Source organism: Dendronephthya gigantea, unplaced genomic scaffold, assembly GCF_004324835.1.
Source record: "Dendronephthya gigantea isolate DGI-Jeju-01 unplaced genomic scaffold, DenGig_1.0 000076F, whole genome shotgun sequence".
Lineage (NCBI taxonomy): Eukaryota > Metazoa > Cnidaria > Anthozoa > Malacalcyonacea > Nephtheidae > Dendronephthya > Dendronephthya gigantea.
The window spans coordinates 127,054-149,597 of NW_021163086.1; the positions used below are offsets into that span (position 1 = coordinate 127,054).

The window sequence follows — 22,544 nt, forward strand, 5'->3', positions numbered from 1 at the left end:
TGTGTAAGTATACTAAGTCTACCCCTTACTTGCAAAGGTGCACATTTAAAAATCCCTAAAATCGGGCAGGAAAATCTCGGGAGCAAGTCTGCTTAGGGACTGGTCATAATTTAGCAGGGGGGGTGGGGAGGTGTAATTCAATATTTTAAGGAATGATATTTTGCAACCCTGTCTTGCCTTATCCACAAAAAATCATGCCCCCTCCCCTTGTTCGAGACGGTAAAAATGCCCCCCCCCCCATCCGTCAACGTTTTGATAAACACTGCTTCAAAATGAGAAACTACTGTAATCTGCACCGTCAATTCAAAATAGTAATTACACCTTCAAAAATTTTTCTGACAACGTTTATATAAAGTAATAAAATTAATTTATATACGTCCACTTATATATATTCCAAGGGTGGGTAGACTACAAGTTTTGTGTAGTTCGCTACAACTACTGCTATTTTAAAATAATGTAGTCACCTACAACTACTGCTATTGTCAAAAATATGTAGTTTGGTTCTTTTGACTACGTGTACAGCTATATCGCTAGAAAAATGTAGCGAAGTATTCGCTACTTCGCTACAACAAAAATTCCTGGTATCCGTGTTTGTAATTTATATTGATTTCACATGTTTTAAACATATGAAATGTTAAGCATAATATGCTCATATATTCTGATACTATGGATGAAATGGCGGATGAGCCAAAGAATTCTAGAACAAAATGTGGGTCCAAACGAGATTTGACATGGTATATTAAATGACTAGTTTTGTATTATAGTGTATGAACTATAGAGTATATAGTCGAGGGATATTAAAAATCGAAAAGTGGCGAATAGCGATTGTTGTTGAAAAAGTAATCAACTACTTCGCTACTTTTAATATAGAAAATATAGTTCGCGACAACTTCAAACTACCAGTTTTAAAAAGTAGTCTATACAGTTACTCGCAAATTGTAGTTCGCTACAGTTGCAAACTCCAACAACTCCGATACTACCCACCCTTGACATATTCATATGTTAAAATTTGGTTTTAAACATAATATGTTAGTTATTTCTAGTGAAAGACCCTGCTATTTAAAATATAAATATTTTAACACAGTGACTTATATAACTTTTCATTTTAAATTCTATAACTAATTTTGTTTAATGTTCTAAGCAAAGCTTATGCAGTGCAACTCAAAGTCTAAGCATGTATAAAAGAAATAATTACAACCAGAAATAAGCAACCCCCCCCCCCTTATAACTGTCTAACATTTTATGAACCCCCCTTTTTTCTGGCTAAAAAATATGTGACCCCCCCACTATTTCCACCTCCCCACCCCCCCTGCTAAATTATGACCAGTCCCTTATCAAGTCTAATAGTCACGTACATACATTTAAATAAAGCGAATTTTTAAATTTTCTGTATAAGCCTATTTTTTGAATTGCAAATAGTTGTAAAATTTGAGAGTTAATGCGTTCTTCGTCTCTCCGAGATAATCTCGTCGGACGGTTCAATATATGTGCTAAATTTAATATCAGTGTGACTGCGCAATATCTGAAAAAAACGTCAGTAAACTGTCAATTGAGAAGTCCAATGTTATCATCGAGCCGGGATAACATCGGTTTATGAGTTCATCAAAATACTTGTATTGTTGGATAAATTTCTCTTGCATTGAACGCCATACAACCTGTTAAAAAATTAAAGAATGCATGTATGTGGTGGGATATATGAACGCCAATAGATTTCGCAGGAAAAAGAGAATTTGGGTCAATTGATAATCGATCATGCATGTCGGGTTAAAAGCTGCATGGCATTAAATTCGATGAAAACCAACTTTTTTAAATAGTGCAAATAGCCTATACTATGCTATATATAGCGAGTTATTACAAACCTGGAGTAAATTTTCCTCTTCTGACAAATGTTTTTCAACTTTCTTATAGAGATGTTCCAAACCTTTCTTTATCTAAATAATATATATAAAAACTTAACTGGTTAAGGTATCCCTGGATGCTTGAAATTAATAAAAAATATTTTACAGTCCTTAATTCCTTTTAGTGTCTTAGTTTTCGAGATAGTTTTTCACTTTAGTTTTTTTGCTTAGTTTGATTATAGGCATTGAATCTATCCTGTCATCAAATCCTTCAGTTTGTTTCATGCGGAAATTTAACAAGCGCGATTTTTCACCTCTTTCTCGGGATATTCTTTTATCGCTTTCCTCAGCTCTTGTTTACTAAATGCTAATTGGTAACCTATTTCTTCTGCCTTTACACCGCTTGAGAGTTTTTCCTCGATACCATCGAAAAAGGTCTAAAAATAAAGACAATTTTGTATTTTATAATCATCCAGGGGCCTTCTACGTTTTAACTACATTTTAGCTTGAACGATGTGCAGCTGTTATTAAAATCAGTTAATCAAGTAGCTAAACCAGTTGTGTAAAAACTTACAGTTAACGCGTTAAGTAGCTACTAGTTAAAATACGAGCGGCCGATCTGTATGGGTATTTTGTATCAAAGATTCATGATTTCACAACTATACTTAAAACGTATAGTTAAAGTTAACTTTACATTAAGTTTTTCCATCGGTCGTCCAAACATTGTCGTTGCGTACGAATTCATATGTTCAGTGTATTGGACTTTCGCTTGTTTTCTTTCACCGTCCAAACTGGCAATTTTTAACCGCGATAAAACGCCTAATGACCACAGAAAAATACACCGAATTAGACACACAACTGCGCAAACTGTCTACTATATACAATTAATTGCCAAACAACCAAACACTTACCGTACAAGTGGTGGTAATTTTCTACAGAAGAGAGGATACAAAAAATAAATTAATATGGTAAATAACGTTATCTTATTCGATAAAGATTATGTGTTATTCAATATCTATAATATATTTAATGTCAATAAGAGTTCTGAATAATATAAACCTGCATGTAATAATATTTAGGTTATTAAATATCTTAATTCATAATGCTTAATGAAGCATCATCCCTATAGACGAAGTCACATGTGGTGGCTTTATACGTGGTAAAGTACCTTAAATGCTAATGAGGATGGCACATATGATTTGTCACGTTTATTATAGTATTGTCGTAAATATGATAAAAACGCTCCTTCTCGTGTTTTAAATACTATATATACGTAATATATTTAATATCAATAAAAATTCGTAATAATATACACCTCCATGCAATACAATGCATGCATTCTTAAAAATAGCTTCTATAACCTAAATAAACAAGGCTAGTCAGGGTTTTTTTCTACTGTTACAATTTCGACCGATTAAGTTTTTGTATAAGTTGCATGGTACAGCAATAAAAAGTGAAAGTAAACTAATTTTCGAAATTCGACAGGAGAAAATCTGACTATATAGCCTCGTGTTTTAACTGTCACATCTCCTGCTCTCTTTCGAATAGGTCCATAACATTTTCAAATATAGAATTATATATATAAATTATACAAGAAAAAATATGGCTTAACATGCATGTCCAATCAAATTTTAAACCATATTTATAAGCATGGTAATTTTAGATCTCTATAAGTATAACATGTACCTACCAAATTGAATGACGTCAGCAGGTGTCTTTTGGTTTTCAACAGCAGCTCTCTCGATGTTTTTAAACACGACACCGACAAGATAACGATATGATTTATCCAAGTCGTTACGGCGCTCTGAACTCTTAAAGATTAATTCGGCCGTTTCTGCAAAACTCTATAGGGAAGGTGATAGAATTAAAACATGCATGGGAAAACTATAATAGACTATGTTCTATAGAACGGGTGTCAAGCATCTCGAGCAAAGCGAACAAAAGATCTTCGGAGCATGATATACGCGTAATTTTAGCGTTGTCTTGTATATGAATCGTATATTGTATGAGGCAATATGACCTTTTTTATTCGGGATTTTTATTCCGGATTGCATGTTGCAGTACAAAAGGTCGTCTGCCTTGCACAGGCCCCTTTGATATGTCTTAGGGCCTGTTTATATGATCCCGTCTAGCCGGGACGGGTTGTTTTCATCCCGCTTAGCTGGGGAACGAGCCTATATAGGCGCGATGGCGTGTTTATGTGCATGGAGTTCATTTTGTAGCGTAGGTTTGTTCGACGGCATGTTTTATTGTAGAAAACGAATATGCCAATATATACACGTGTTCCAAATGTGTGTTTATCGCGACCCAAATGCTCCAAATGTATGTTCATCCCGGCCAAGCGGGATGGAGTGTTTTTATGGCAATTTCTCGTCCCGTCTAAGCGGGATCCCGGCACTTCTTGCCGGGATCACGCCTACGCGGGAATAGAAAAGTAGTCATATAAACTCTAATTAGTCTTTGTATTACAAGCGGGATCTCGGAAACTGTCCCGGCTAGGCGGGATCATATAAACAGGCCCTTATTCTAACGCAAACATTGGAAATGATAGCTATACCTCGAACTTTGAAACAAATGGCAGTATACCGCATCTACTTTTCTTCGGCACTTTTGTTTCTTCCACTTGCTTTCCAAGCGCCATCTGTATATGTTCAAAGTAATAGCGATGAAAGATGTAATCTTTGTGTGGTAATTACTTTCATTTATTAAAACCAGAGTAGAGATAATTACGATGAACCTCAACAGTTCTTCAAACAATATGCCAGAATATTTCCATATAGAATTATCATTTAAACAGGCTCAATTTATATTTTGTTTGTGTTCGCGACTTGCAAATTGAGCCCCTAGTGAAGGGATATTTTGCAAAAACCAAGGAATAGCGCAAATTAATTTGCAACGGGAATAAATATAAATGATATACTGGAAAATATATTTTAAAGAATAGAATAATCAACAGAATTCGAAAAAAATTTTGAATTGGAAACAGAATTAGATTCTGAATTGTAAAGTTGGAAAAAGAATTAGATACGTGCCACTGTGTCACTTTTACCAATCGATTATAGTTTGTTTTAATATCAATAAAGTCACGTAATACCAATTATAGTATAATAATAGCAATAAAGTCACATATCGGAATATTTTCGGGGGAAAAGGACAGAAATAGTTAATACTTACAATAAATTTATCAAACAATCTCTTCACCAAGATTAATGACTGAGCCAGCTGATGACTGAGAAAAGATATATGTATGCCAGAAGCTTCATGGGCCATCACGTAATCACCAACACGTACAAGCATGTACATTGTATTACTGTAGAAAATAAAATAGAATATCATTCATAATTCGTTACTTGAAGTAACTACTGTAATATACATAGTTTTGCTTTAGATGCCACGCCGTATAGACTGACCTCGTTACATATATTATGTTAATCTATGTATTAAACTAAAAAAATATGCGGTACATTTACTTACAAGCTATCGAGTTTATCACCAAAGTGAATAAAATTTTGAAGTTCTGGATCCAGCCCGCTAAACAGGTCTGCCATAATTTTGCTACAGAAATAGAGTAATATACTGAGTATTTGCTAAACCATTCTAAAAGCGAAGGCATTTTTAGATACACAGGGAAAGAGGAAATTCTTTTTGTCGCGGTGGAGGAAAACTGCAGGTATATGCTAAAAATTCCCATGCTCGGGTATCAGTGTAGCCGATTGTGAGGAGATGACCTTTATTGGTGTCGCTATTGCAGTTTTAATCATGCTTGTAACCAAATGTACGCTTACTACAATCCGAGTTCACCAGAACGTTTGGGGCGAGACATGAAGGAACCATCTGGATTATCTTTCAACAAAATTGAGCTGCCACTAGATATGCTGGATGTCTGAAATGAAACAGACGAATTTATACGCAACAAACCCCGGGTTCTGGTCGAAGAGTTTGTCTCAGATCCGCCGATTTACGTCAACAACTTATGTTTTAATACAAAAAATAGTACACTGTCACTGAAAAAACAGTAACCAGGTTACGACGGATTCATTTATTTGACTAATTTTTATTGGCTATATTACAAAAATTGGTCAAAAAGTGATGAATGAGACGACCAATTTTAATTCATATACAGTATATAGTTCTTTTCTAGTTTTACACGTTGTACAAACTGATTATTTATAATGTAATAGGACAATATATTACGGTCATTTCTGCATGCGGAGACATGCAGTATATATAGGAATACCTCTGAATCGTCTTTGGGTAACGGCATGTGGAAGAATTTCTCAATAAACTTCTGTTCAGCGAGGCAAGCAGGTTCCAATTCCGACAACAGCGTATCAAAAATCTATACAAAGTTAAATCATTACATAGAGACGTGTAGCAAAACTGACTCGACATTACGAAAAGGCGGGCACATTCTGACAAACTAACGAAGAGGTTAAGAAATCTCTGTTCCAGTGTAGCATTTTGAATTTCAATTAATTTTTGCGTCTACTTTGCGTGCTTTTTCAATTGAAACTATATTTGACTGAAATGGAAAATATAACCTGTTGCTATAAGGCTATACACCATTCCCTAGTTCTTTAAGCTGAATTTTGTCAACTTCGCAGAGCTTTACTTCCACGTTTTTCGATATTTCCCAACCAACTTACCAATCTTGCTAATTTTAGGATGCTCTTTTCAGTTTACTTGTGAATTTTATCAGTTTTCAAATTTTGTTTAAAGCGAGAATGGCCCATTCATTGCATGGATAAAACTTTAATGAAAATGTATACACTTTATTTATAGGGGACACATAACAGTGTATCTATATGTACCTTATCAAATCTACTTCGGCTCTCAGAGACGCTATCCGAAGACACAAGAGAATCCTGAGAACTCAGTGATCCCGACGGTGAACGACGATTGAGTTGAGGACTATCTGTGGTGTGTTTATCGAACCTTGTCACACGAGATGGCATTGGACTTCCGTGGGAAACTTCATCTCGGCTTAAAGAGAGATGCGAACCAGCACGAAGATTGCCTACATTTACAGTAAGTGTTAAAAAACCCGTCAGGTCGCCAGGGGTGCAGCTATGCATGAGAATAGTGCACGCAAAAACGGAGAAAGTTTATCAGAGCAAAGAATGTGATAATGCAATACTATATAATATGTACCTGCGGCTTTCGCACTCCTTGCAGAACATCTTTGTTTGGACACTTCAAAGAAATCTCGAATTTCTTTCTCATAAACCTTGCTAAAACATTGTGTATAAATCTACAAAAAAACCCTGTTCTTTTAGGAAACGAGAATATGAAGATTTCATTGGGGAAACGAGAACTAAATTATAATCTTAACTGCATGCCAAGGCCATTTGTTCGAGGGCTTGAAATTTTGCTACCTGAATTAGCTCTGTAAATTTTGACTGGTCAATTTCCTTGAGCCAAAACATAAGATCTGTGTATGGAGCAAGTTCATCATGGATTTTGTTGTGACTTGGAATAACCAGTTCATTGGAATGTTTGACCAGTGTCTCTGTCTCATCTTCCTGAAAATTTCAATATCATTTCATGTCGGCCATTAGACTACACTAATACCGTCAGCTGCCAGTAGTACGTCGTACAGAAACCGCAATGAGACTTGTTTTTTTCGTGCATGCAGTTTTTGCGGGTAACTTTACCAAAACGTTTCCAAGCTTTCGTCGCGCACAAATGTTTAGGTGTATGGCTTTTTAATCCCCGGGAAATGATTACATGTCAAGATATTTTTGGTCTTACAATTTCAATGACGCTGGTTTGTCATGCAGCCTCTATTTTCTTTTACAATTTTCAAAAGCAACTATATTTTTTATCTTGTTATGATATTTTTGAAAATTACTGAAGCATAGCACATTTTGAAACTTTGTATCAGATGGATTTAACAAAGAAACTGATATTTTGATACACGCACTAATTTCAGTTACAGTGGACTCACGTGACTTTGGAATACTCTCTTTAAATGTGATGCAAGAAAGGTAGCAAATTCTTGACAAAGATTCCAAAACATGTCTCTTTGTTCTTTCACAGCATGAAGTTTGTCCAGTCCTAGGAAAATGAAACGCGGTATACTGCATTAGAAAAATAGAAAAATGTGCGAGAATATAGGAAAGACGTGTATACGGCAGCGTAAAAGGTGAGTGCAAATGTAAACTTTATACCTGGACTGAGTTCAGCACTCATAGCATTGCGAACTGCTTTTGCGGCCTCAGTACATTGTGCTAACTCGGTGGCATTTGATAAACTTTTTCTTTGCAATGTACTAAGAGTGGCTTCAGGTACATCCAAAATGTCCTGTGATGAATATGAAAGGCAAGTAAAGAACAATATAATATTTTATTATATAATATGCAGTGTTTTATTGACGAATCCGCCATTTTGAAAAGCGATAATAACACATGTGCGATTATCGTGTTTGATCCACCGATCTTGAATCAGGAAGGGGGGTAAAAAAACTTTATTATATAATAAACAGAATAATACATGGATGCTTGGAAATATGGAATTTATTTCAAGTGTTGGGAATGATATCTCTGAGTAAATGAGTAATCAATTTTTGCTCTTCAAGCAAGGACTAGGACTCCACGAGCTAATTTTATGACTTATCGACCATTACATCGACGTACTGTTGCCAAACAAATAGTAAATCTGTGATATGCGTGTAAATTAACTCATGTTCTCAAGCTCCCAATTTGCATCTGTACATATTTTACATGTGTATTATGGTACACAAACACAGTCCTAAATGGTTTCTCGTGTGTCAACCGCAATTGATATTCCTTTGAAAAGATTTCCTCTGTGACAGAAATTTCAATACGTGTAGGTTGATCACTGGGCAAGATTTATGAACTATTATTAATCATTACTACTTCAATGGCATTTGAAAATCCCTGTGGATGGAAAGGGCTAATAAGATTCAAGATGCAAATGTAGAGATAGTTTTATAACTATGCTTCTTATTTCGTTCAACATTCCACTCAGCAAATAAGTGTGCTTCAACTTATCGAGAGCCATTTCCCATTAGCGTGATGCTTACTCGCACAGAGCTTTTCTGGAGCTCGTGTACCCCCATTTAAATGTCCCTGGTGCTCGTTTACACTCCCACTCACAGATCATTCTGGTTGTTTCCACTTTGCATATTTCACTTCATTATTGTATGAATCTCTTGGTTTCTCATACTTTCCATGAACAAGGTGAATGAAAATTATGAATAGAGCAAGGCAATGAACAAAAACTTTTGTACTGTCAGTGAAAGAGGTCAAAGATGGACATACAATGTCAATACGCCAAGACAAACCGTTTCGCCACTTTAGCTTCACAACTCCACTTGCTAGTGTACCTCCAAAAATAAATGTTGAACGGCCAGAAAGAGAGGAAGATAAAACCAGTAAATCCGTGTAAAGTGTGAGTAACAAATTGGGGCTCAGACGGGAATCTCTTTACCAAAAAATTAACAGAAGTGTGGATGCGAAAATATTATCTCTTGAAAAGAAATAATGAAATAACTTTGCCTTTTCTATTAAAGTGCATGGACGAAGTAGACCGTAAAAGGAAACTCAAGATTATAAAAAAAATTCGAAGTCAGCTCGAAGGAAATTTAGACAGTATTGAAGAAGATGAAGACAAGGTTGCATTCCAATTAAAGAGAAAAATGCCACGGAACAGTCACTAAAAACATGAAACAACAATCAAATGAAGATCCGCAAGCCTTCCTTATGCAAACTTTGACAGTGCATCGAAAGAATCAGATACTGTACTGGTATTAAATATGAGACAGTCAACCAAAAGAATGGGAAGAAATTGCATGATTGAGGATGGGCTATAAAACCCCCTAAGCAAAGCAAGTATGATTAGTGTCCCACACCAAGTGTGATTAGGGTAAACCACATTGCAAGGTCTTGTTTGTCACGACCAAGAGTGAGCCGTCGAGCAACCCACTGAAAGTCCCACTGATATAATTGTAAGAACACAATGTTAACGACTCGCTCACAACAGTGTTCCAATTGCAAATCGGTTTGTCACTGATCAGTGGGATGTCAACAAAATCATTGGACAACCCATAAGAATTGGTGTAAGACAATTAATCAGGAAGCTGTATTCCCTAAGGCGACAGTTCAGATGGCAGAATTCGCCAGTCATATGACGCCAAAACAACATGCGCTTGCTCATTTGGAAACAAATGTCCTGTAACTTTTCGCCTTAATGATAAAAAGGTCACGGCATTGTGGGACACTGGTACCCAGGTTCCACCAACGATTACTATCAAGAACATTAAATGGGACACCAAAAGCAGTTTTCTTTTTCGCAAATGGTCCAACCACAGACGATTAGACGCTTGGTTTTTCGAAAGATTCATGAAGTAAGGTGTGAGGTTCTTTTAGCCAAAAATAAGGAAAGATATCGACCACTTTGTGCACCATGTTGCCGATGTATGAAGCAAACACAACAAAACGGCATCCCCGGTCTTACCCGGACAATAATCTTTCCGATCATTACAACAACGCCATTTCAAATGATATCAATTGATTTTGTTCACCTGGAACAGAGTTCAGGCGGATTCGAATACATTCTCCTGGTGGTGGACCATTACAATAAATTCGTTCAAACCTACCCGAGTAAGAATAAGAAAGGAACGACAGCAGTGCGGATAGAATACTCAACAATTTCGTTTAGCGCTTCGGGTTTCCAGCGAAAATTACGAACGCGCGTAAAGTGCAGCCTCGTAACCTGAGTAATTTCGCTGTAAAGTGTGAGTAACAATAGCCCGGCTTTCTCATACGGCTATATTGGTTGCATTGACGAAACCAACACCGTAGATTAGAAACGAGGAAGTATCAGTCATCACATGCATACTTACAACTAAATTTTGAACTTCGTCGGATAATTTCTTATGATTATCGCGTTCCAGCTGCATCCGTTTATTTTTTTCGTCCATGTGTTCCATATGATCGCGAGCTTTCTAAGGAAATACAGCATTTTTGACAACCACTTAAGTATTTTAGTCATATCAATAGCTGAAGTCACAGTTAATAGTTAATAGAGGAACCTTAGGGCTATTAGTTATGTCGTTCCAGCCATTTAGATGCATGCATAATCACATGAAAAGAAGTACGAATTTCTGCCTCAACGGATAATGTTACCTCTTTAATTGAAAAGAGAAAAAGGAAAATGCAAGCCAATATTTAAATCCGGTCAGAACCAGTGAACTCTAGTCATTGGATGAAGCCGATTTGAATATAATTTGCTGATTAAGGTGGCAGCCGAGCGAGCAAATCAAGCCTTCAAAAGAACTGGGGAGAGTGAAAATTCCGTAAAAATCGTATTTTTTGGCAAAAAATTGCGAGAAAAGTGCAATTTTTATTTGACCACTTCAACTTTAAACATCGAATTTACCCTTTTTGGATAGACCTAAGTAATCCGCATCATCTTACTGTAAAAACCGGCGAGGTACCAGCTTTGTACTTGAAATATTTAAAGAATTTGAACGGGCCGAAAAAAAACTTCGCCTTCAACTCGCAAAAAAAAATAGGTTTGCACCTTTTCACGTTCATAAAACTTGTTTTTTAGTAAATCTCAATGCTTGTTTTAATTATTCATGATCAGATGAGAAGGATTTGTGTATAAAAACCGGCGTTGTTTTGGTGGTGTAATTTCAACTCTTGGCCTTCATGGCGGCCATCAGTGCTGGCTTCAAAGATGGCGGCCAAGTTATCGTTCCAGTCTTTTTAGAGTTCACTGGTCAGAACACGTAAAAATTCGAGCAAAATGAGTGGTAATTAGTGTGATTATGAAATTGTATTGTACAAAACTGTAATTACTGATTGTTAGCTACTTTTCACCTGCAGCAGTTTATCATATCTCTTCAAGTTCTCTCCAACTCATCCAGTTCTTTCAAACCTTCATCTATACACTCCATTATGTTTTTCACCTGACTTTCGGAACTCATGATAGATGATATGTTAGCCTAAAATGTATTTAAAACATCGTATTATATATTATAACACATAATTTATATTTACATTTACATTACGGACACAATAATGACAAAATTTACCTAATGTTTCAAATGAGATTTTGAGAAAGAAAACAAGACAGATATGTCCGCTATAGAGTGCACAAGTCTTTCCTAGTTTTTACAATGTACACTTACTCCATCAAGCAGAGATAAATCTCTTGATAGTTTCTCAGTGAAAGCTTCAATATTGCTGATGGCACATTCGTATCTCGACATAGTCACGTCTAAATCTTTCTCTTCACCTGGCGCCAGCTGTTGATAGTCATCTAAATTCAAACAAGGTATTCTTATAAGTTATTTTCAATTCCATGGAAGGTCACAAATTATAGGCATATAGCTACAGAAATCGTTTGGTTATAAAGACAGAGTAGAGAAACAGTATTTATCCAGATAAGTAGCATGTAGAGTACTCCGTTTCTTTTCTGAATTTATACTTTGTCTATAGATGATTGACATGTATATAGCTCGTAGCAATGAATTGCATCATCTACGAACGTGAATTTCAGTTGTGTGTATTACAAATTTAGGAGCTGTGGTACTAGAAATAATAGTTGGCAAATTAGAACAACACAATACATGTACTGTACAGAAATGGTTTATGGGGTACATTATTTAATAATATTGGACCAAATCTTGATCCTTGGAGAACACCACTGTAAAAGTGGTACACGTAAAATTACTAGTCTCGCTTGACACGGCATTAGAGTTAATTAGCTATATTTAAAACCCTTTTTTGCAAGCCTTTACATATTGTAAATTGTTCCAAAGTATAAAATTATATGTGTTCTTTAATTTTCAAAATCTCTTCAGTCCAAATAAGAAGTAAAAGTACCTTCGATTGCCTCGTGTGCCTGTGAAGATGACAGCTGAGAAGCTCCCGAACGCAAGGTTTCTGTTCAGTGAAGCAAAGCCTTGTTAGTATTTTTTTGCTCCATTACTTGCACACTTGCACATTACTTGCACACTTGCAGAAGCATACAGGAGGGGAAGTACTCCAACGTTAACCTTGTACCGATTCAGAGAATGTGTTAATTGGTATGGCAGAAAAGTGCACGGTGGGGGTAGTACATTACAATGTAATCTAAGATACTAAATAAAATTTAGTTCAACCTTCGATGCTTTGTTGATTGACATTGACAAAGGCTGGTTTTCTTTGTGGTAAATATCGTGTGCAAACCTAAATTATACAATAAGAATTAGAGCAGTCATTGAATGTACTGTAAAAGAATGTACTGTTAAAGAATGTGCACAGTGCATAGCCAACTACGTACCTAAACTTCAAGGTATAAAGGTTACTGTCTAGTAAATGTAACTATGCGCTTAAAAACAACACATCAAATTTTTGGTTTAGGTTGTGACATTTATTTAATACGAAGGAGCCATGTTAAGCTTCACTTGGTCTCAAATTATTAGTATTACAAATAGATACCAGTCTTATCCAGAAGGTTAGGCATATGTTACTTAGCGGATTCTTGTTCTGGAACATTTTTGCAACATTACTAGTATCAGTATACCTATCAGTACAGTATGAAGAATGATTGGAGGCCATATAATTAGGGGTGACCTCTCTTGACTGAAGGTAAAGAAAATATAGGTGAAAGGGAATTAAATAATTTCAAAATCTCTGTCCGGTGGGTTGTTCTGTTGTAACTTCTAAAATAAGAAGGAAATAATAAAGCATAAAACAGGCACATACCTTCCATAAAGCAACAATGAAGGCATTTTTATCTGAAAAACTACTTGCAATCCATTTATAATTCTTTTCAAAAACCAAATCAAACTCAGGCGTTTCCTGTGGTGAGAAAAGAGCACAACTGCATGCATACACTGTAAATGCCAATAATCACCTATATTTTACACCTGTAAATGTAGGTACAATATAATACATAATTTGCACTTGTCATAGAGAGCTTAAAATTCTGGAGTTTCTTGGGGGTGCAGCCTAATTAATAGGGTAATCCTGAATAATTAAAGCACATTGTAAGACGTACAGGAAGCACAAAATTTAGCTCTTTGTTACCTGTTAGGTATATTCACGGACATTACATGTATTTGCAGTGCTTACATGCAAAGTTTAACCAATTAAGAAGTGCAAACTTAATTTATTCAGTGAGTCTTTATTGTGTTGAAACATTGAGATTGACAATGACGAGATACAGAGAATACTTCTTGAGGTTTTGTAATCTGTGCATGTGTAGATTAATGATACTGTAAAATTTTTAACCTACTGTATAGGCATCTTTTCCATCCACAGTTTTCATATCCTTTAATAGCCATGATGTTCTCTTTTTATAGCTTTCCTTATCTGTCCTTTTCACTTTATATATGGTAACATACACTGGTCTTTCATTTGAAACTATATACAAATGTACTGCTCATAAATTAAATAATTAAATGGAATTAAAGGATATTTACAATAAGATTTTCCCACTCTGAGGTTTTTCTTACTATCTTCGAAAGTATAAATAAAGTATATTGAGTATAAATAAAGTATATAAAGTATAGTCCAGAAACTCTTCTGATGAATTCCCTTACAGTATATGGGTTATAACAAAAAAAACCCTCCTAATGAACTACTTTAAGCAGGTGCAACATTATACCACATTTGAAGACAGGTTTTTTGAAGAAGCTGCCATGCTGCAAATTTGATGTGTATGAAACAACATGTACCATAACAAAACTAAACACTTGCATTCCTAAAACTGTGACAAATGTCAAGCCACATTAACACTTATACATGTATGAATGATGTGATGCAATTGTCAACCCACCCCTTCCTCCCTACCTGTGCTCTCCAACAGATAGATTGACAATAAAATGAATTACACTGACAAATCATGCATGCACTCTTATACTTACGCCAGGGTTGGGCACAGCCATGTTCACGATCCATAAAGAGTGAAATCACGAATATATGTATATTCATTTATAGCCTATCGATTGCTAATTCGCTTGTCACTTGTTTTTTAATATCGTGTTATCAATAATAATCGGGAAATGGTAATTTAAATCAACCTACCTGCTATACAAAGAAAGCTTGGTTTTCTCTTCTTGCCTGCTCTACTAACATTTGTAAAAGCAAATAACTTTTCATCGCTTGGATCGAAAACTTCTTTCTGCAAGCTGCTTCTCAAAGCAGCCATTGTTTTCCTCGTTCCCAGACTTACAGTCTTACACGGTTTTACTGGAGCAAATTCTGGAGCAATAGAAAATACTCATTTTACCGTAAAAAAGTGTAAAGGATAAAGACGTACCATGTAAGAAAAGGTGCATAGGAGATAAATCAATGGAATTAGACATATACCGAGTGAAAGCAAAATCTGTTCGGCTTATCCTGGTATTTGGCCTTTTTTCACTTTTTCGCCGTGTTTTCCAACATTTGCACGGTTACCGGAAGTTATGCGGGAGGTCTGGGAAGTGGGAAAAGTTGAAAAAAGTTGGGGTGTTTTGAATCCTTACACTGTTTTAATAGCAGCGTAAAGATCTATCATTCATAAGTTTATTCGGTTTAGACTTCCTGATATCATGTCTGCTGACAGCTTTTTCAGGTTCGTAGAATTTCATGGAGACTTTTCAAGTATTCCATTTGCGTGTCTCAAAATATTTTCTGGTTTCATTCTAGTGAAGGCAATGAGGCTTTTGCTGATGATGATTACATAGAAGCCATCAAGGTAAATGTAAAATCTTAGTATTTTAGTATGCGCGCATAATTAGCAGAAAAATTAGAGACTGGTTGGGATGATTATGTAGCATTTGTTTAGACATGTCCACAGATGGAATTATTTAGTACAGGTCCGCATAAGAACCCCAACAGAAGCCCACATTTTTAATAGTTCTGGGTAAACATTCGACAAACCATAAGAATACGTAAGTCCTACAACTAGTCCTAACTGTGACCTCTAACTTAAATGTATAATTAAATATCAAAATATAATGTGAAATAGTGCAAGGAAGAATTAACAAATGCATGATGCCATGCACCACAACACTACTGACATGAATATAGATATATTGAAACAATATTAATTACCAAAAACTACTAAAATTATTTCATTAATTATATGGCTCTAACGGCAGTACAATTTGCACAACATAATCTAAAGAATAAGGATAAAACAGTTCATACATCAATTCAAACAGTTCAATCTAATAAAATTGCTTGCTTTTACATCTTGTATTCTACACAAACAAACAACATATTTATGGAAGGCTGCATGGTAGCCTGTATGAATACCCTTATTACCTTTCTTTCTGTACCTTTCTTTATTTATAGCAACTGGCCTTTCGTACCTTTCTTTAATTTCTTTAACTACCTATATGGCTGTTTAAACAGCGCATCTAAAGCGTCCTTAAAATTTTATTTGTGTAGTGCATGTCATGTTGTAAGAAACTATATATATAGTATCTGCAATATACTGGATGGATCATATATGTAGTTTGGGTGTATTATTGCACAATGGTCCCATTAAATTGTGTGCATATAAGCTTGAGCATGTGGAAAAATTTTTGTGAATTGTCTTCTGTCTGTATGAGGTGAAAAAAAAATTACATAAAAATCTTTTTATAGTTTAGGACTGGCTTTGCATCTATTATATATCCAACTAAATCTTTTATTCTTAGCCTCAATTGTGATGATTACAAGTATGTTAAAATCTGCATCACAGTACTAGCTATAATGTATAGCTCTCTTATTTAGAAATACACATCAGCAATTGAACAGAACGCCCAAAATCCAAAGTATTATAACCAAAGAGCCAATGCCTTTATAAAATTGGGAAAGTATCAAGGTACCAATTATATAATACAATTACTCAAACAATCTTACAAACAAAAACCTTTAAATTTAGAAAAACAACCCTATTGTGCTAGAAAACTGTTACGAATGAGGCAAAAATTACCTTGTGTTAGAATACAATCCTCAAATTCTCCTATTATTTGAAAGAATAAAGTTTATAGAAATAATTGCTGACAGAGTAAATATTCAACCTAATCAATCAGGCTAATAATTTTTTCATCATCTATAGATGCTCTTGCTGATACATCATCTTCTATAGAGTTGGATGCAACAAATGCAAAAGCTTTTCTTCGTAAGGGGTAATCTTGTATTGATTTTGGTTATTTCACAGTATATTAAGAAATCAGATTTTTATCATTTACTCATAGTATGAGTATGTGTATACAAAGTTTAATCACTGATATAAATTACAGCTAATATTTATTGATTAGCCAGAGTACCAATGCCTACTAAAGGGGTTCCCACTTGCTTTTATAGTTGTAGTACAACTTCTTTATTGCTCCAAAGCATGCAGTAAAGCCTTACTCCTTAAATGGAGCTGGCACCTTTTATTCACCTGACCTAAAAATTGTATTATACTGTTGAACACACACATTTCACATTGTCACATGGTTATATATGTACTGTATGCATCACTGACTAGTTTAACAAGTTGTTTTAATATACAGTAAAAAATTATGATGAAAAAAGCTACAGTATATTAAAATTATGGAATGTAAATTTATCAGCATACATATATATTGTAGTAGACATAGCCAATTTTTTAATTAAGTGTTACATTATTTTAATATGTCGGTTTTTTTTAGGATTGCTCATTTCCATCTTAAAGAGTTCATGAATGCTAAGGAAGCCTTTGAGAATGCTCTAAAACTAGAGGGTATAGTAATTACTAAGTTCTTTCTGCGAATCCGGATTTTTTGGGGGTACAATGCCATAAAATATGCATCCTGAAAAAGTGGTAAAAAATAGAAATAAAGAAGTGGTCTTGAATCATGACATAAGATTTCAATGATACAAAAACCTGAGTGGAATTTTAATTTGAATTTAAAATGGTATTTCAATCCGTACTTTTGGCAGTTTACTTGTTTATGTTAAGAAATAATGTAAAGATATACAAGTCCTGTAGCTGTGCAACTTTTACAATGTTACCTTACAGATTCAGAAGAAACAAAATCATGGATTTTAAAGTGTGATGCAGAACTTCCAGGTTTCTTGGGTTTTTTGTTTCTTCACTTCCGGGTTTCTTGTTGCTTATCGACGCACACAACACAAATCTCAAGTAGTTGTCATGTTAAAAACCCTGCAATATTTTTCTTTATCATCTTACACAGTCAATATGTATATGCTCTTGACATAAGTACCGCACGCTGTACATGCTATTATTTCGTGAAAGTTCAATCGCATGCAATTAATTTGAAGCACGTGCCTTATTTTCTATCAACAACTAATAAGCGACAAAATATTTGTAGCAAAATTTCTTATAGCAAACATGTCGCTATATAAAAAAATTATTTCAAATGCTTAATTACCTTGTGCTGATTAGATCATATTTTGTATTGTTGGAAAACCGGGCACGATTTACACAACACTTCATGTTATTATATAGAAAGAGCTGAAACAAACAAGACCACTGTCAATTCAAAGACTATAAATGAACCAACTAAAGAAAAGCCTAAACCAGGGTACAGTAAAGTACAGTAAACTACACACTTTACAGTACGGATGTATTTTGATTTTTATGTACTTTTACTTTTTGTGTGACAGATATGACTGGTATCAAACAGATTCACGTGTTGTCATCAATATTCTAGTCAAGAACAGAACCTCAGACGACGTTAAATGTGTTATTGAAGATACTTTTGTAAGTAACAACAGTACATGTTGGTACTTACTTTTTATTCTATATATATATTGTTGACGTTGGAGAATTGTTTACCTTACGGGAAGGCGTTGGTTGTTGCAAATTTTGTAATTTCTTTTTCTTTCAGGTTTCAGTATGCGTTAGACTCGAAGATAAGAGTGATTTTTCTCTGTCGCTTACCTTACCAAATGCAGTCATTCCCGCTCAATCCAAGTATAGAGTTTCAACTGCAAAGGTGACAGCACCTTAGTGGTTATTCAGAATAGAACCATCTACAATTCCACATACGAACGCGGATGAACTAAAACAAAAGAATCAAACGACTTAACAAATTGACGAGATATTCAAAATGTTCACAGTGCCCTTGTTGAGTACTACGTCTGGTGGTGGTGCCTGTTCTTGGGCACCGTGCTCAAATTCATTTGAAAGCGTCGTATTCAACTTAAGGTCGTGTTACATGGAGCAATTTTTCTTGCAACTTGCAATGCAATCCTATTTTTCCTGTAGATCGAAATACAATTAAAGAAAGCCGAGACAATCAGATGGTCAAGCCTTGAAAAAACGAGTGAGATTCATTTAAACCAATTTCCATTGACAACAGAAGGTAAGTAGGCTGAGATCAACACTGCAGTTATGAGACCAACAGTGCAGTATTTCTGCTGTGTATCATTTACATGTTAACGAATAACCACTTTTTTGTGTTACTGCACATATCTAGACACTAAACAAATTTCGGCGTCTTCGCACTCCTACCCTACGTCAAGTCATGTACACCGCAATTGGGACAAACTGGCCGCCGATATAGAAAAAGAAGAGCAGGAGGAGAAGTTGGAAGGTGATGCAGCATTAAATCAATTGTTTCAAAAGATTTACGGTGACGGAAGTGATGAAGTCAAGAGGGCAATGAACAAGTCTTTTGTTGAGTCTGGTGGTACTGTACTAAGCACAAACTGGAGTGAAGTGGGAAATAAGAAAGTTGAGTGTAAACCGCCGGATGGTATGCAGTTTAAGAAATATTAGTGATAAAATTCAAGAAATACAAAAAGAAGAAAAGTTGCTGTTGTCAAGAACTTTGGTTACCTCTACTATATGCATGGCTGTGCCCAAGTCATTGGTTAATTAACTCGCTTCATACAGTTTTGTTAACATAAACGATTGTTCATATCTAACAATGGCATCATAAATAGTTTTGTTGGAATAACCAAACATTGAGCATGATTTACATGAACAATTTTTTAAATGTTGTTTTCACTTTCTCTGCACCTAACTCTCCTCACTATCGCATTTTGTTCGCAGCATGCCCACTATGCCAGACCCTAAAATACGAGTTAAAAAAATTAAAGTTAAAAGTATATTACGGATCAGCGTAGATTTTTCGTCGTCAATAGTTTTTGTCGTTGTTATTTGGTATTTAGAATCGTGTGCGGATGAGATTTAAAACAATTTTAATTAACAGTAGCCGAATTTATGTTAAAAGACGGATTTCCGTCTGAAACTCGCCTTGATACCTGTGCTCTCTTCTTGGACGACATTTTGTATCGCAATATACGCCGCGAAGCTTCATTGCCGGTCTTATATTTCTATTTTGGGCTAAAATTTGTCTGATTTATTCGTCAAATATAAATTTAGGACAAGTTTTCCGTCAAAGACAGTCCAAGCAAATTTTTATCACTAGACAGAGTGGCGACGCAAGCCAAGAAGCAAACAAAATTGATGTTACTAAGAAAGATCCCAAGCAAATTTGGAAGCTCATAAATGAATTAAGGGTCAATTAAGTTCTCGTAAAATTAGTAACGTAGCTTATAACTGATCCACCTGTTATTGCGGATGCTTTTAATTCATACTTTACTTCGATAGGTGAAAATCTTGCAAGCAACATAGATAACTCAACGATGGAATCACCACCATCCAGTCATTCATCCAAAACCTACAAACGCAGTATTTTCTTTCAGTGAAATAGAAATTCAAGATGTAACTCATTTACTTAAAAATGTCAACTTTAACATGGCCACAGGTCTTGATGGCATTGCTGGAAAAATTCTGAAGCTAGCAGCTGATATTTTGGGCCCTTCGTTGACAAAAATATTCAACCAATCTCTCAACCGGGGAATTTATCCGGATGATTGGAAAATGGCTAAGGTTGTTCCTGTCTTCAAAAACGGAGCAAGAAATGATTTGAACAATTAACCTCCAATATCAATTATTTCGGCAGTTACATGCCAAAATATTCGGAAAATTAGTGCACGATCAAATTTATCGTTACCTGACGAGCAATGATTTATTCTCCAAATAGCGATCTGGGTTTCGACCAAACCACAGCACTCTTACTCCCCTATTGGAGACTGCTAGTAGTTGGAGTGCTAATATTGACAACGGTTTCCTAAATGGAGTTGTTTTCATTGACTTGAAGAAAGCGTTCGACACTATACACAACAACATACTTCTACTTAAATTAAAACACTATGGAGTAGATAAAATTGCTTTGACATGGTTTCACTCTTATTTATCAAATCGAAAACAGAGGTGCTTTGTTCAGTGGGAACCTTTCCGAAACTTGTCCAAAAACGTACGGCGTTCCTCAGGGCTCTACTATTGGTCCTCTTTTGTTTTTGGTCCTAATCAACAACCTGCCGGAATGTTTGAATGAGGTCGGGTTGCCAACAATGTTTGCCGATGATACGAATATAAGTTTTCAAAGTAATAACTTTGATGATCTTGAAAGAGTTATGAATACTGAATTTGAAAAACTTAAAGAGTGCAATTAACAAATTAAGTTTAAATATTGCCAAAACCGAATTCATGGTTATCGGTTCTTGTCAAAGACTTGCAACTTTCGATGATCATGATATTCATATTCAATAATAAAAAAATTGAAAAGATAGATAGTACTAAATCACTAGCACTTTCTATTGACGAAAATTTGACCTAAAAGAAAAAAAAAATTTACGATATTTTTTAGAAAGTATCATCTGGAATAAGTGCTTTAAACCGAATAAGAAGTTATGTCAATCACGATACAGCAGCTATATATAGGGTGTATCAGGGATTAATCGAGCCATATTTTTCCAACATAGAGCTGCACGTGCATGTTATAACTTGCTCTCCATATGATGCCTCCTCTAGCTCTGTTCCTGAAAAACTTGGTTAGAATAACTTGCATGTTAACCGTAAAATGCAAAAAGCGATTCTCATGCATAAAGTCAGGAACGATTTAACACCTATGTATTTAAAAGACTTGTCACTAGAGTTAATTACTATAGTTTCAGCGATTCAAATGGCAAATTATTTGCTCCTAAAGCTAAAACTGACTATCTTATCCTTTAGTTTTAGTGGAGCTTCACTTCATTATAGCATAGCTTGCCTGAGACCTTGCGATTCTCTGAATCACTTTCTTCATTCAAAAGATCTTTAACACTTAATTGTTATTCTATTCAGCTTAATTAATCCGACTCCCACACGGCAACCTGGAAGAACAGTAGTTTTATTTATCGATTATATAATTTATAGAAGTTTAGAGAAATTTATCATGTATGTATTTCCATGGTCGCATTGCTAGGGAAAGCATAGCAACGGACAACGGACATCAAATCTATAATTTGCCCTTGCTCGTGTTGATCACGCGTAATTATGGAGATTTTAAGCCCTCCACGCGCGGACCTCTTGTCAAAGGTATATAATAATGAAACTTGCATCGATGCAAGCGTGATCTTAGCTTCTTCAGAAGAAACTAATCACCCGAATGGGCACTTACAGAAACCAAACATGACAACAGTGATTCGATATATAGATACTGTATCAATTACTGCGTCATGAACCTGTGCAACATCTTATATATCCAGGGTATTGGGACCTGTGTATCTATTGTGATTTGCAAACACCGCATCCATATTGATATAGTTGCTAGTAACCGCACGGTTTCTGTGCTTGAATTATGCACACGTGAAATATTCGCTTGAACATCGGTCCATCTAGTCCCGCTAGTTAAGGCACTGAGTTGATTCCTTTTGGTTAACGAGGTGAGTTTGA

The 22,544-nt window shown here is 35.3% G+C and overlaps 2 protein-coding genes and 1 long non-coding RNA gene across 3 annotated transcripts; 2 read left to right on the plus strand and 1 right to left on the minus strand.

Moving 5' to 3' along the window:
- Positions 1-1,341: 1,341 nt before the first annotated feature.
- LOC114531957 (exocyst complex component 1-like) lies at positions 1,342-15,147 on the minus strand. Its single transcript, XM_028553553.1, is given in 25 exon segments — positions 1,342-1,655; positions 1,860-1,931; positions 2,153-2,275; positions 2,533-2,657; positions 2,750-2,770; positions 3,529-3,682; positions 4,396-4,479; positions 5,013-5,148; positions 5,313-5,393; positions 5,624-5,721; positions 6,076-6,177; positions 6,650-6,855; positions 6,990-7,089; positions 7,214-7,360; positions 7,786-7,895; positions 8,009-8,141; positions 10,705-10,806; positions 11,687-11,718; positions 11,721-11,811; positions 11,998-12,128; positions 12,695-12,754; positions 12,973-13,039; positions 13,559-13,654; positions 14,091-14,218; positions 14,882-15,147. Coding segments are annotated over 25 exon segments (2,676 nt in total). The 5' UTR covers positions 15,006-15,147; the 3' UTR covers positions 1,342-1,502.
- LOC114531962 lies at positions 6,760-8,067 on the plus strand. The gene is made up of 2 exons (XR_003687903.1): positions 6,760-6,866; positions 7,878-8,067. It is a non-coding gene; the product is annotated as an uncharacterized LOC114531962 (long non-coding RNA).
- A 22-nt stretch (positions 15,148-15,169) lies between the features above and the next one.
- LOC114531959 (protein SGT1 homolog) lies at positions 15,170-20,025 on the plus strand. Its single transcript, XM_028553555.1, has 11 exons — positions 15,170-15,410; positions 15,485-15,533; positions 16,559-16,649; positions 16,887-16,956; positions 17,464-17,534; positions 17,814-17,864; positions 18,264-18,339; positions 18,422-18,518; positions 18,646-18,753; positions 19,026-19,122; positions 19,237-20,025. Exons 1-11 carry the CDS (start codon positions 15,388-15,390, stop codon positions 19,536-19,538), a joined length of 1,035 nt encoding a protein of 344 aa, XP_028409356.1. The 5' UTR covers positions 15,170-15,387; the 3' UTR covers positions 19,539-20,025.
- The last annotated feature ends 2,519 nt before the right edge of the window (positions 20,026-22,544 follow it).